We start from the raw sequence: 13,892 nt of genomic DNA on the forward strand, positions 1-13,892 counted from the left end.
ATGGGGTACTCTCTCTCCTTCTCTCTCTTCCCAAATCCAAATATGTGTCTATGATGTAGTATAGTGCGTTGCAATTATAGGATTGGATTGGACGTTAGGCTCCACTGATATTGGATTGTTTGTTTCATATGGAATTGAGTAGAAATATGGACATGGTTGTATGTTGTACTGTGGTGTGCTGATATAAACTATGTATGGGAACTTCATAAAAATAGTGCTTGGAAAATAAACTTTATCTGACTTTGCCTTTGCCACAGGGCGTGCCTATTTTTTGTCGGAGGTATCCTGAGCCAATTACATACTGCAACGCGTTTTAACTTTTTTATGTAACAATGTTTGGCTTGTGTTATATTTCACTTTATCTTATTATTAATTTGACAATTGTAGTTGGCTTAAGTTTGACGATGTACGTATTAACTTGCTTAGTATTATGCAACATAATCATTGTCTGAAGATTATGTTTCTAGTTCACCAAGTGCATCTCATAGAATCTTTGAATATGGCTTTCTGAACAATTACAATACCAAGCAGCACAAAGTTGAGTTAAAGCCTCTATTCTCAGCTTTTCAATGGAGGGCTTTAGCTGTCACAATCTTCAAGTCATTTGTATTGTTCGTTGTACTTCATCCACCGGAACCTTGTTCAAGCTCGAAAGATGATGATGATTACTTGCCGCTGGACAATGAAAAAGAAGAGCAGCATGTGGCAGATTATGTTGTTCCACTCAAAAAATTAGTAAAGCAAATTCTTCGTGACGTGAGTTTTCCGGCCTGCATTGTACATTCTTATTTCCATGATCAGTATATTTTAGTACTCAAAGTAAATTAAGTTCTTTGCATCCCATGTCAGACTACTGTTGTAACTATTAGGCAGATACTAGAACGAATTTCTGTGCATTATGTTTCAAGGAGAATGGCATGCAAACTTCTCAAAGGTAAATTCTTTCCACAATAATTCAAATCTAGTTTCATATATTCGAGAAGACCAATTAAGCAGGGAAAAAAAAGGCCTAATGATGGTACAGATGAATCGATATGCTTCAAAAATCAAATGTTGCAAGTGACTGACACATGCAGTATATCAATATGAGCAGATGTTCCAAAGTCGGCCATGAGGAAATCTGGAAGAAGATTGCCTACTGTGGTTTTCATCTTCAGTGTTAGTAGAGCAACCTTCAGAGGTGAGATTCTAATCCATGTCTATATCCTATTCCGTAAATAAAAATCGATAGAAAGAAAGAGAAACAATCATGTGGTCTCATTTTGCCGTCCATGTTTATATGTTTATGCAGGGGAAGGTCTTGGTCTTGCAGCCACATGGCTCATCGAAGTTGGCATTGAAATCAACCGAATTATTTCTCGCATGATAAGGTCTAGAGAAGAGGATGACGATGACACTGATTTGGGAGAACAACTTAAACTTCTGGGGAAGAAGGTTTCAGGTACTAGTATCCAGTGTGGCGCATCACTAGCTTTTGGTTCCATTGGAGCAGGCATAGGTGCCACCCTACCCTTATCCGCCCTTCAATGGGTCAGCATATTGGTAAGTTATCAATCATCCAATTGCTCTAGCTATGCCATGTATCATTTTAATTTTATCGGATGTCCTCAGCGTGACGGGGTATCTATTACTTATCCATGACCAAATTACATTGTGATCTTTTCTTTTTTTTTTGGTTGCAGGCTGTATTGTGGGGGAGTCTGCAGGGCCTGCCATAGTATCATATTGCCTTGGGAAATTTTCCCAAGCAGAACCTTGAGCACTGGGGATTATCACTGCAATGCTTTCTATATATCCTCGTGTAACCCTAAACTCTAACACATCAAATTCTGGTAATTACTGTCACTCTCTCCTTCTCGCACACACAATAAGCACAATTATACGTGTAAAAAGATTAGTAATTGTTTATTACATTAGAAGAAATCAAACTCTAAACTTCTTTTCGTCCAAAATCATTACCCCATCGTCAAGGGTGAGTTAACAGCACAATCACGTGAACGATGAATTAATATTTTCTGCTTAGTTCAATACATCATCATATGCATTAATCAATCTTACATGCAGATGAGACAGTGAAGAATGCCCGAAGCTATCGAACAAAAAGAAGTGAAGAGTAGTACGGAAGCAAATGATGAAGTTGGGGTTTGTACAACACCCATTAGGTTTTGCATCAGGACTCGCCCCTGTGTTAAGAAATGCATATCGGAGAATTATGTTGGCGGCAAATGCGTCTTCTTCTTCCGCTGCGTTTGCTACGCCCCTTGTGCTCCCCCGGCCCTAAGGTAATAAATAAATTAAAAAAAAAAAAAAACTTACTCCTCAAGCAAAATTGCAAGGCACTACACAGTTAGTACTGCAATTAGTGTGGTAATTAAGTGAAAGTACTGGTACACACGTTCATATACATATATCAGATCGTAGGATTGAAACAGACTTGCAATGGAATATAAAATCAACGAGCAACGCACAATATATAGTGATGTAGGATTTAATGAGACAAAACCTACTACTGGGAAAATCTTCAGGCACTTGGCCAGGCAGAAAACAATCCACTACATGTCAAACAAATACAAATTAAGGGGATTTGACAAAAACTCGATCTACTAGACACGCACATTAGAAGGTAGCTTCGTCCTTCGTGCCCTTGTTACTTGAGTACGCAACAAACTTACGGAAGTGGCACAACACCGGTCTAGATCGTCGATCACTCCAACACGAACTTTGCATAGTACTTCTTTCTCAAACGCATATGAGATATGCAATCATGCAGTATTAATCATATGAATATAATTTAACACAATAAATCAATTAGGAGAATCTCAAGGAACATTCTAGTATTGATATTCCGATTAAAGAACAAAGGAGACCATGAATGTTGTGATCTCAGTTGCGGTACATTATATGTATATCAACATCATGAAATGAGATGCATGATATTTCGTATCATGAATATTTAATGAAATATACCTTAATTTGTAGTGACTTTTTATTTTTATTGTATATATTATTTTACTATAAATATATCCTTGCTTGAATTTCTTCGGTTATTTTTAGATCATGAGTAACCATTTTGAGCGTGGTGGGGACAATTTGGACAAAAGCTAATTTCACAACTTTCCGAATCCTCTTTGTGAGGATTTTAGGGATTCTTAAATCGTATCTGCTCATCGTACATCGTGCGGTCAGAAATCATTTTAAATACTTTTATTTAAAATTAAATATGAATAATGAATGCACGATGTACGATGAACAAATACGATTTGAGGATCCCTAAGATCCTCATAAAGAGGATCCAGAGAGGATCCTCATTCCTAAATATATATCACTATGCTGGTGTTTATTGGAAGAGGTGAAAATATTAAGTGTGTATTCAATTAAGTTCTAATAAATTTTAATAGATTTATAAATCTATTGATTTTGATGGAGTTTAATCAAATTATCTAACATTTTAAGATCTTTAAAAATCAATTTTTAATTTAATACACCTGAAATGTTATAAATTCCTTTAAAATTTAGATTGAATACACCTGAATGTTTAGAAAATCACTTAAAATTCTGATTGAATACCCCTTAATTTATAAAAAGAACTCAAATATCTCAAAATCCTAATTGAATGCACCCCTAAAATTGTAATCAAAGTGTGGTGTTAACATAGAATTATGGGTGAACTCAGATATGTGTTTGAGTGCCAATAATGGTAAAGTGAATAACCACTCAGTACTAGAGTCTGGTGACATTCATCTTCACTTGTAAGTGAGAGGTCTTGGGTTCAAATCTCGTGGATGACGAATTCGATACCAAATTAAGTTGTGTATTGTGTGGCTTAACCGAACTCCTTCTCTCCTTAATGCAAAATATATCGTTGTACGAAAAAAAATAACGATGGTAACATGACTATAGAAGTCCTTTATTTCAGTATTAATACATTACATCAAACTGATGTGCCATTATTGTGACGTCTTAAGTAGTGTTTACGCGTGACAATATTATATATTGAAGAAATACGTCACGTAGTGTATTCAACGGGCGCGATTACGTGGACGGACGAGGGATGGTTCCACCCAGTGTCCGAGCTGCATGTGATACAAACTCACTCTTCATTCCGTTCATGGGAACATCGTGGAGGGCTGTAGACAAAAGCCGCCGTTCCGCCTGCCACGTCAACTCTCTCTCTTCTTTTGCACTCTTCGAACATTCGCACCACTTTCAACCTTCCTCCTCTCTCTCTCTCTCTCTCTCTCTCTCTCTCTCTCTCCTGCTGAAATCTAGGGCACAAAATCTTGCTTTGCAACCATGAATGTCTTCAGATTGGCCGGCGACATGACTCACTTGGCCAGTATTCTGGTCCTCCTCCTCAAAATTTACGCCACCAAATCGTGCTCAGGTATATATACACACACACACCTCTTCCCTCCTCGATTTCCAATTCCCATTTTTCCTATCCCCTGTTTGTTTCCCGAGAAAACGCAGGAAAATTTTCATGGAGAATTGAATTTCATTGTTTCCCACCTAAATATTTCTCAAAGTGATGCAAACCCAGATTTTGTTTTGATTTGTTTAGTGCTCAAGAGAACAACATTATGATTTTTTAAGTTAATTTTCTTTGAATTTGTATGCATTAGCGATTACTAGTTTGGTAAATTGGGGTTTTGGGAAATTGATTAGTGTTTTAATGGTGATTAGGGATTTCGCTTAAGACTCAGGAGCTCTATGCCCTGGTGTTTCTGGCTCGGTATTTGGACCTGTTTACGAACTTTATTTCGGTGTATAACACTGTGATGAAGCTGGTGTTTATCGGAAGCTCGCTGGCCATTGTTTGGTGTATGCGGATGCACAAAATGGTGAAGCGTTCATACAATAAAGAGCTCGATACGTTCCGGCATTATTTTCTTATTGCTGGCTGCCTTATGCTCGCCCTGCTTGTCAACGAGAAGTTCACGTTTCAAGAGGTGAGACAAGTTTTTCGACATTCTCGACTTGTTTGATGCATCTAGTCTGTTTTGAAATTGGTGTGCCTGAAACAGGTTATGATTGTAATGGTGAATTGAAACTACTTTCAGGTGCTCTGGGCATTTTCTATATACTTGGAGGCGGTTTCTATGATTCCACAGTTAATTTTGCTACAACGAAGTGGAAATGTGGACAATTTGACAGGGCAATATGTGTTCCTTCTTGGGTAAATATATTTCTTTCCTCTGATCCGTCCCTAACTTGCTGTACACTCTGAAATATCTTGTGGTTTGGTTTTGATTGCTGTCGATAATGTGAAGTTTAATTGATTTTGTTACTCATTTACCTAGTTTCTCTGATTACATTTAATGTGATTATATGTGTTGCACATTTTGAACTCATTTTGTTTTGACATTACGGTTCATAATGTGAAATTTTGATGTTCTTGATTTCAACTTCATATTAATACAAAATATAAGATTTGTAACCAATGCCCAATAGGTTTCGTGAAGTTGCTGTCATATAGATTTAATCTTGAACAAAGATGAACACATTAGTGAAATCTCTGCCAGTGTTTGTATGCATTAACTCTGTGTGGTGTGAAGACTGAAGAGCTACTTTTATCACATAAGGGAGGCATATGCCATTTGAGAAAGCAATCCTTGTTGCGGGAAAAACTATAGGGTGTATGCTATTTCATTTATGGGATGCTGACCTCAAATTTAGGGGAAGGTTGTAATCGGGACAACATTTAGGAATGAAGCACGTGACTTGTTTGCTGGTGAAGCAAATTGTCTTTCTGGACTCTAGCAAAGAGGGCCTTACCATGATTTTGCCCTCTTTTGCAAAAGTTATGAAGTTGGCCCTTCTTTGGAAAGATAGAAGAGAAGAGGCAATTGGACTGGTGAAGTTTTAACTGGTTAGCAGCGGTAGCTTGTTTGTTTGCTTGCAAGATGAATTTGTTCGTTGATGTCACAGAATCTACCTTTTGTGGTCGGGACTCGGGCAAGTTGGAATAGTTTATAGAAGTTAGATTCTGAGACATCGATGCAAATATATATTTTTGGTTTCACAGCATAACATTTCCTTTACACATACATGGTTTTAAGATTGGTCCCCAAGTTAGTGTGCGGTTACTAATGAAGTGATTTTGTTTCTTGCTTCCTTGAATGAATGCTGAATATATTGAAAACTTGAAATCAAGTAAACAAACAAACAGATACAGCAGTTTAGACCAGATTAGATTGATAGTTGGTATACTTTTACGCATTTGTGTGCAAAGTTGGATTGTGACATCTTTTCAGAAAAAAAATCTGGGGATATAAGTTAAGTTTCATATTGCAGGGCCTACCGTGCATTGTACATTCTCAACTGGATCTACCGCTACTTCACAGAACCACACTTCAGTCGATGGATAGGTAAGTTAAGTGAGAACCATTGAGGACAAATATTTTCTTTCCTATATAGTCTTATTTACTTTGGGGGGTGCGGGGCCTTATGCTCTTTGTATGGTTTGGGTGACTTGTTTTCTTTTACAATTTTGCAGCGTGTGTCGCCGGTCTGGTTCAGACAGCTTTATATGCAGATTTTTTCTACTACTATTTTATCAGGTAGCTAATATGGCACCTTCTTGCCAACGATCCTTGTTCACTCTCTTAGATAGTTAACATGACAAGCTGTTTGTTTTGCAGCTGGAAAAACAATGCAAAGCTTCAGCTGCCAGCGTAAGCCAAGGAAGCATGTTTTGTTCTTACATCTGACTTTTATACACTACTGCTGATAAATCTAAATGCGGGATAACTCTGCTGGAAGAAGCGCATAGGGATAACGTAGTTTCGAATTAGGATGGCAACCCCATTGCCACAAACGGGGGAGTAGTAAGTCAATTTAGGGTGTAGTTACCCATCTTATAGGCACTTACAGGCATTTTATAACTCTTTTTCGCCGTTTCCTTTCTTTTTGATGGATGTGTATTTCACGTCTACATAATGTTTTTGTACTATTGTGAGAGAACAACTTACATGGCACCTTTAATGTTGTGCCATGTAAGTCCTCATGTTGTGCATCACAGGCAACTTTAATGTTCATTGGTACCTTTATTTTCTTGGGACCAAGACAATGGGACTTTTTATATCTCCAAAACATTAAGCTATTAAACTCCCTTTCATAACAAAAAAACCCTACAGGCCTGGACGCGGTTGCACTCGACTATCAATTGCTAAGAGGTCTTATCTTCGACTTCTGTCAGAGGTAAATTTGAACTATATTTTTTTTAACTCATTGTGAGGCTAAGTCAACCTCCTCTCCTTTAGTGTAGGTAATATCGTTTGTTAAAAAAAAAAAAAAAAAGTTTCAAAGAGCACCGATTACCATCATCGTGGTAGGGAGAGCCCGTACAAGAAAAGTCTTGTGTCCGCACACCTATGTAAGGAGAAATTCTTCAGTCTGCACGCCTGTATAAGGTGGCCCGACTGAAGTAGAAGTGGGTGAACCAAAATATTTGAATACTAAAGGTTTTGTGTGCGCGGTGGGACAGCTACATGATCCAGTTGTCCACCCTAAGAACAGAACCGTCGTTCAAGAAGGGTGGACCCAAAATACAAGAGGTTGGGATTGGGCCCGACCCAAGAGTTCTCGGTCCTATTAGAAAATAAAAGGCCCAATTAGAAAGAAAAGTAAAAAAATGAAAAATGGAATGCCAGAAAGCAAAGAAATTGAAAGGGAGCGCAACAAACGAACACGTCAAGCTGCTCAAACGAGAGTCACGCGGCAATACACGATTGACTCAGTAGTCGTCACTTGTCGTTGTAATTTGTGCCCGAACGCTGACGGTGCATGCACGCTGACTCTACGTCCGCCACGACATGCACGATAACGCGGCGGCTAAGTCACAATTGTGTGTGCTTAATTTGCAGAAACGGAGCACAAAAGTTGATGGCCATCCTGATTGCTGTTGGTCAAGCTGTTGCCTATGTGCTTTCAGGTATGATGGTAGTGTCGGTCAACTTGGTGTCGGGAATGCCATTCTTGTCATAGTTCAGCTCTGCTTTGCCGCAATTATTGTGATTTGCCTAGATGAACTTCTTCATAAGGGATATGGTTTGGGATAAAACTTGAACTTTGGGTTAAAAAGGGGTTAGCCCAAAATAAGGTCCAGAAGGAGAAAAAGCCCAAGGCCCAGCCAAAGCCCAGAAGAAAGAAGGTGCATTTTTCCCGACCAAGTGCAGATCATTCAAACCACCTGCTCACCTACCTAGAGGTCAAGTGGTGTAGACCAGCCAGCTAATCAGCCCAAAAGTACTTTACAATGGCAGTACAAGTAAAAAGTTGATGAGTCACTACCCTTCAGATGCATTCGGGCAAAATCAATACTGGAGGCAGCCAAGCCAAATCATCTATAAAATGAGGAAGAAAAATTAGAGACAAGGACACTCAATCAAACAAACAAATACACAAACTCTGCTCAAGCCAGATTTGCATACGAAGCTGTAGTCAGCACCAAGCCTTCATCCCTTTCGAGATCAACCTTCACTAGAAAGCCTTTGTAAAAGCTCTGCTACCCTGTCTAAATCTTGATGTAGTATCGATTCCCTCATGTAAACTCATCTTCCAATCTCCCCTTCTAGCACTCAAACCCTTTGTAAATCACAAAGAGAGGAAGTTGCAAGATGATCAGCCTTACCCGACCTCCTTTGTTTTTGTCTTTCATTCATAAATCTAGTAATATGATGTATATTTTGATCTGCATCCAAGTTATTTCTAACTAGTTTATGATTAAAAGACTTCTAAGTTCTAACCATTCGGGCAGACAAGATTGATCAATTAAAAGTCCTTGGTCTCAAGGCATAAAAAAGAACCCTATATGGACTTAACCCATCTACGACAGTCCTTGATAACAAGAAGTCCGAAGTTACTTGGGGCGCAAGTAATTAGCCTATTTTCTAGTTTTACTTCTGTTATATTATGATTGCTACAGAATGCTTGAGTATAGAATTAATTCTAATAGGAAGCCTCAAGACCTATATCTAAGGCCCGACAAAGGTACCTATATGAGTTCGTTCGGCTCTACGGGCTCGGGCGATTAAAGTATAACGGTTGTGATACTTCTACAACAATGAAACAACCAATATATGTTCAAGTATTTGGTTAGTTTTGATGGGAAGCCTCAAAGCCTACACCTAAGGCCCCAGAAAGGCACATTTCATAACTAACTTGGTCTCTCAGACATATATATATATATATAATAAAACTTAACATCGGTTTTACATCTGTCATGCTAAAGATGGCAGTGACATGCCTGGGTACTTAAAGTTATTTTTGATTGCGAGCCTCAAGGCCTACACCTAAGGCCCTACAAAGACACTTTTCAGAATTAACTCTGTTCTTCTTTTACAGCCCGCCAATACGCAGAAGCCCGACAGACGATATCAACCGGCGCCAACCTCTCGAGGAGCTGTGTGCTCGTTGGCCAGGAAACGTCCCGACTGGATATTCCTCAAGACGAACACCTGGATCTCCCTTTTTATAGCTACCAACATTTGGTACGCTAGAAACCTGTAGTTCTTTTACTTTTTAGTATTATATGTGTGGTGTAGTGAATAGTATCAAGGAACGGTAAAAATGTGGTTTTTCGTTAAAAGTGAACAGTATCGGGAATATTTCGTTAAAACTCTCTATATATAATCTATGATCTTGCCGTAATTGACTTATGGTTTATTATGCAGTGAAAGCATCATCTGGAAGGCTTTTAGCCCTACAACTATCAATAGCGGACGTGGAGCTGAATTCGAAGGTGCCATCATTGCACTGTTCCATCTCTTGATCACCAGGACAGACAAAGTTCGCGCTCTTCACGAAGCTTTCTACAGGCAAAACCTACCAAATGTTACTAATCTGCTTGCGGCAGTCTTAATCTTTCTCATTGTCGTCTACTTCCAAGGTTTTCGTGTTGTTTTACCGGTGAGATCAAAGAATGCCCGTGGACAGCAGGGACCATATCCTATTAAGCTTTTCTACACCTCTAACATGCCCATCATTCTACATTCTGCTCTTGTCTCCAATCTTTATTTCATCTCTCAAGTAAGTTACTAGGCAATAAAAACTGAAGGCTCTTTACTGCATTTGTTAATCAATTGACATGAAACTTGTTTGGCTTTTTAGCCAAAATGGTCATGAGATTTACATAATACATCACTTTGGTCCCTAAGATTGAAAATCAATAGAAATGGTCCGTGAGATTGTCCACCATCCATTATTTTGGTCATTCTGTTAAAAACTTCGTTAAGTGTCTCGGAGTTCTTGGCCGAAAGTTTGGGCAATTTTTAAAACTTCATAACTCAATTGTTTCTTAACCAAATTCGACCTATAATATATCAAAATGAAGATAAGAAAGTAGAGAACAAGATTATATCTATTTGGAAACCCAATGGTTGACTAAGATGACCGGAAAATTGCCTGAAAGGTGACTAGTTCGCGGGAAAACTGGAAAACTCGCCGGAAACTGGGTAAACTTTAAACGCTCATAACTTCTTCAATACTCAACGAAATCGAGTAATTCAAAAATGAAAATCATACTTATCGATGAGAAAAAGAGAATGGTATCTTTCCAAATGGTATAATCGTGTTCTACACTTTCGTATCTTCATTTTGATATATTATTGGTCAAATTTGGTTAAGAAACGATTAAGTTACGAAGCTTTAAAAATTGCCCAAATTTTTTGCTAAGAGCTCCGGGACACTTAACGATTTTTTAACGGAATGACCAAAATAATGGATGGTAGACAATCTCAGGGACCATTTCTATTGATTTTCAATCTCAGGGACCAAAGTGATGTGTTATGCAAATCTCAGAGATAATTTTGGCTAAAAAGCCAACTTGTTTTATCGTAGAGTTGCTTTACAGGAAGTTCAGTGGGATTTTCCTTGTGAATATTCTCGGAAAGTGGCAGGAGTCTGAATATTCCGGTCAATCTATTCCAGTTGGTGGTCTTGCCTACTATGTCACGGCTCCAGGAAGGTGATCCAGCACATAGTTTTGCGTAACCTTTGAAATCTCCAGCCATTTCTTATCATGCTTCATGTGTGAAAGCATGTACTCATAGCAGTGTTTCTTTTTCTTTGGCAATGTGGTTTTAATCACAGCTTGGTGGACATGGCAGCCAATCCATTCCATGCTCTGTTCTATCTAGTGTTCATGCTTTCAGCCTGAGTACTCTTCTCAAAAACTTGGATTGAAGTTTCTGGTTCTTCCACCCGAGATGTAGCTAAGCAGCTCAACGTATTTTGGCCTTCCTCAACCTATTTATTTTGTTTTGATTTACTTATAATCTGCAAAGACATTTTGGAGAGCTCATAGCACGACTATTAATGTGAAGACATAAGATTTCTAGGATTAAATTCTGATTCTCAAACAACTTAACGTCATGAACTAATATGCTTCTAGTTAAGGGAGTGCTAGCAACCTTTGCATTTGGACCATTTCACTTCTTCAAATGACACGTGTCATTTTTTTACACAAAAAACAAGACCTTTAATGATGAAATATAGAAAATATAATTCCAAGGGCATTAATGATTGACATTTATGTTGCTTAATTCTGCAGGAACAACAAATGGTGATGCCTGGACATAGAGATTCAAACTTACAGAAGGAACTAAACCGCTACATACCTACTGCCGCTGCATTCGGAGGCATGTGCATTGGTGCCTTGACTGTTCTGGCAGATTTCATGGGAGCAATTGGCTCAGGAACTGGGATTTTGCTTGCTGTTACAATCATCTATCAGTACTTTGAGACATATATATGAGAAAGAAAAGGAAGGCCAACTTGGCCCTTTCGGCCTTTAAGCCCTAACAAAAGTAAAGATAGCTGAGAGTTTTAAGTACGTCCAACCTTGGATAACACACTGGGGGGATACAATTGAGGTCATTTGTAGTCTGATTACACCTGTGACTTGTTACACCTTTCGTGGAATAGCCTCACAAATTTTCAGAATGCATGCAATAGTTTGTCTTTGACACGATGATATTCAAAATTACTCTTAATTTACGGGAAGAGGGGTTCTCAAACTTGGGTGGAATGGGACATTGGATGCAGCGTTAGATTACTTTGAAGCAATTGAACTACAAGCCACTTGCATCAGACATGCCGATTATCACCCTACCTTTCGTTTTTAATTTTTCACCGTATTCCATCTTCTCCTTTAAGCTACGCAAGAGTATACGTATGATTTACTTTGTAATTATTTGGTGATTAGTGAATCTGTCTAGTTTGTTTTAGTGTTGTGATGAAGTGAGCAATCATGGTGCTTCCTGGTAATTGGACAAACTTCAAAATTTTAGATGGATGGATTCTATTCGTTGCAACTTTTGGCCTTAATTTTTTGTTGAGTTAGGTGCAAAAATTGAGCCCCATTTTGCACTAGCTTAGGTACGAGTCGTATGATTGGATTCCTTGGGGTACAATTTTTGGTAGCAAAGCAATTAAGACGCTTGCTGGACACTCGTGTCGCTGTCAAAGTTATGCGAAGCTTAATAGGGGTGTTTTCTTTGTTAAGCTGAAAACCAACCTAGGCAATCATGCTTTTTAGGATAAATATATGTTGTATGAGTGTGGAGTTCAAGGTTTTAGTAAGTTGTCATGAAAAGCATAAAGATGGCATGAAAGATGGATTGGATTAATTTAAGAAATGATTTACACACATACTATTTCACCTTCTAATTCTATACACTACTTCTTGAGAGATTAAATATACAATAGAGTCTCCCTAGAATAATACTTTATTGGGATAATCTCCAATTTAGGACCAGTTATGTATTGAAATAAACGTGTTCATTACTATTAGTGATACATCATTTAGTTTGTAAATTTTGTCTTCAAATTTACTTGGAGCCCAATGAATCCTATGTAGGAAATACAACACTAATTAAGGATAAATAAGTCAATAAATAATATTTTTTTAACTATAGTAATAACCTCTCTAAAATTATATAATTGATTTGGTCCCGACTGTGTAACTTTAGAGAGCTTTTACTTTATAAAAGAAGATAAAAAGAAGTTTGCAGAAAATGAAAATTTGGCGTGCAAAATGCTTGGGAGATTATTGTGAACACACATAAAGTGATAAATGTTGTAGAAAAACCCGTTATGTAAGAAGTTTCCATCAAGTTAATAAGTAAGAAATGCGCCCAAAAATTAAAGGGAGTTAGAAATCACCACCGCTAACCCTATCATTGTCCTAAACTAGGCATGAGAGATCATAGCAATTGTACTTTGAATTTATCTTTAGGCCTAAACTTTCTCCGAGTACTTTGAGTTATACGTACCTAAGACATTCTCTTACTATTAGCCTAAATGATAGATTAGACATTTCTGTTTTTACCAATGAGAAATGCTGAGTCTTTCTTAAAAAGATTCTTTACGAACCTTTTGTCATCTTATGTTTCATCTATTGGCACGAAAATTAATGTTAAACTGTGAAATGATAGAGAACTTCATTTTGAGAAACTCATTACCGATTTATATAGCCTGGAAAAGCTAATTCTGCTGCACTGACTCACTGAACCACTGCACGAAGTAGAAAGGTCCAAATTCAACTGCACTACAAGTCCCCTCCAATCTCAATTACAGCAACTGCAATACGAGTGTGAAGTTCCCAACCCTTTTGATATGGCATTGGAAATTTACAGCAACTGGTATGCAACGTGAATGTTGAATGCCCTACAGTAACTCCCACTTGCACTTGGCTATTATTACAGTTTATGATGCTTTAAATTTTCTACATTATTCACACAGAACTGAACCAGTTGAAAGTACAAAGCACAAACTCAAGCACAAGCCAAAACAAAGCAAAAGATGCAGATTTGGGAAAGTTAAACTTGTTAGGATATGTGTTTTGGAAGATTGGTAATTCATCCAAATGCAAATCGATTTATTTGGCAACC

General features: G+C 37.9%; 1 protein-coding gene and 2 pseudogenes across 1 annotated transcript; all 3 read left to right on the top strand.

The window, feature by feature from the left end:
- On the top strand, positions 1-2,264 carry LOC126622927 (uncharacterized; annotated as a pseudogene).
- A 1,843-nt stretch (positions 2,265-4,107) lies between these two features.
- LOC126624802 (ER lumen protein-retaining receptor A-like) lies at positions 4,108-7,107 on the top strand. The gene is made up of 6 exons (XM_050293913.1): positions 4,108-4,384; positions 4,684-4,949; positions 5,061-5,176; positions 6,295-6,368; positions 6,497-6,560; positions 6,642-7,107. Exons 1-6 carry the CDS (start codon positions 4,294-4,296, stop codon positions 6,676-6,678), a joined length of 648 nt encoding a protein of 215 aa, XP_050149870.1. The 5' UTR covers positions 4,108-4,293; the 3' UTR covers positions 6,679-7,107.
- A 533-nt stretch (positions 7,108-7,640) lies between these two features.
- LOC126622928 (uncharacterized) lies at positions 7,641-11,795 on the top strand (annotated as a pseudogene).
- Positions 11,796-13,892: the final 2,097 nt, after the last annotated feature.

Source organism: Malus sylvestris, chromosome 5 (genome assembly GCF_916048215.2).
Source record: "Malus sylvestris chromosome 5, drMalSylv7.2, whole genome shotgun sequence".
Classification (NCBI taxonomy): domain Eukaryota; kingdom Viridiplantae; phylum Streptophyta; class Magnoliopsida; order Rosales; family Rosaceae; genus Malus; species Malus sylvestris.

What these genes read in the sequence shown, in the direction of transcription:
- LOC126624802 (XM_050293913.1), top strand. Translation starts at nt 4,294, where the DNA reads ATGAATGTCTTCAGATTGGCCGGCGACATGACTCACTTGGCCAGTATT. An exon ending in CAATATGTGTTCCTTCTTGG is followed by an intron (nt 5,177 to 6,294) that starts GTAAATATATTT and finishes TTCATATTGCAG; the next exon opens with GGCCTACCGTGCATTGTACA. An exon ending in TTCTACTACTATTTTATCAG is followed by an intron (nt 6,561 to 6,641) that starts GTAGCTAATATG and finishes TTTGTTTTGCAG; the next exon opens with CTGGAAAAACAATGCAAAGC.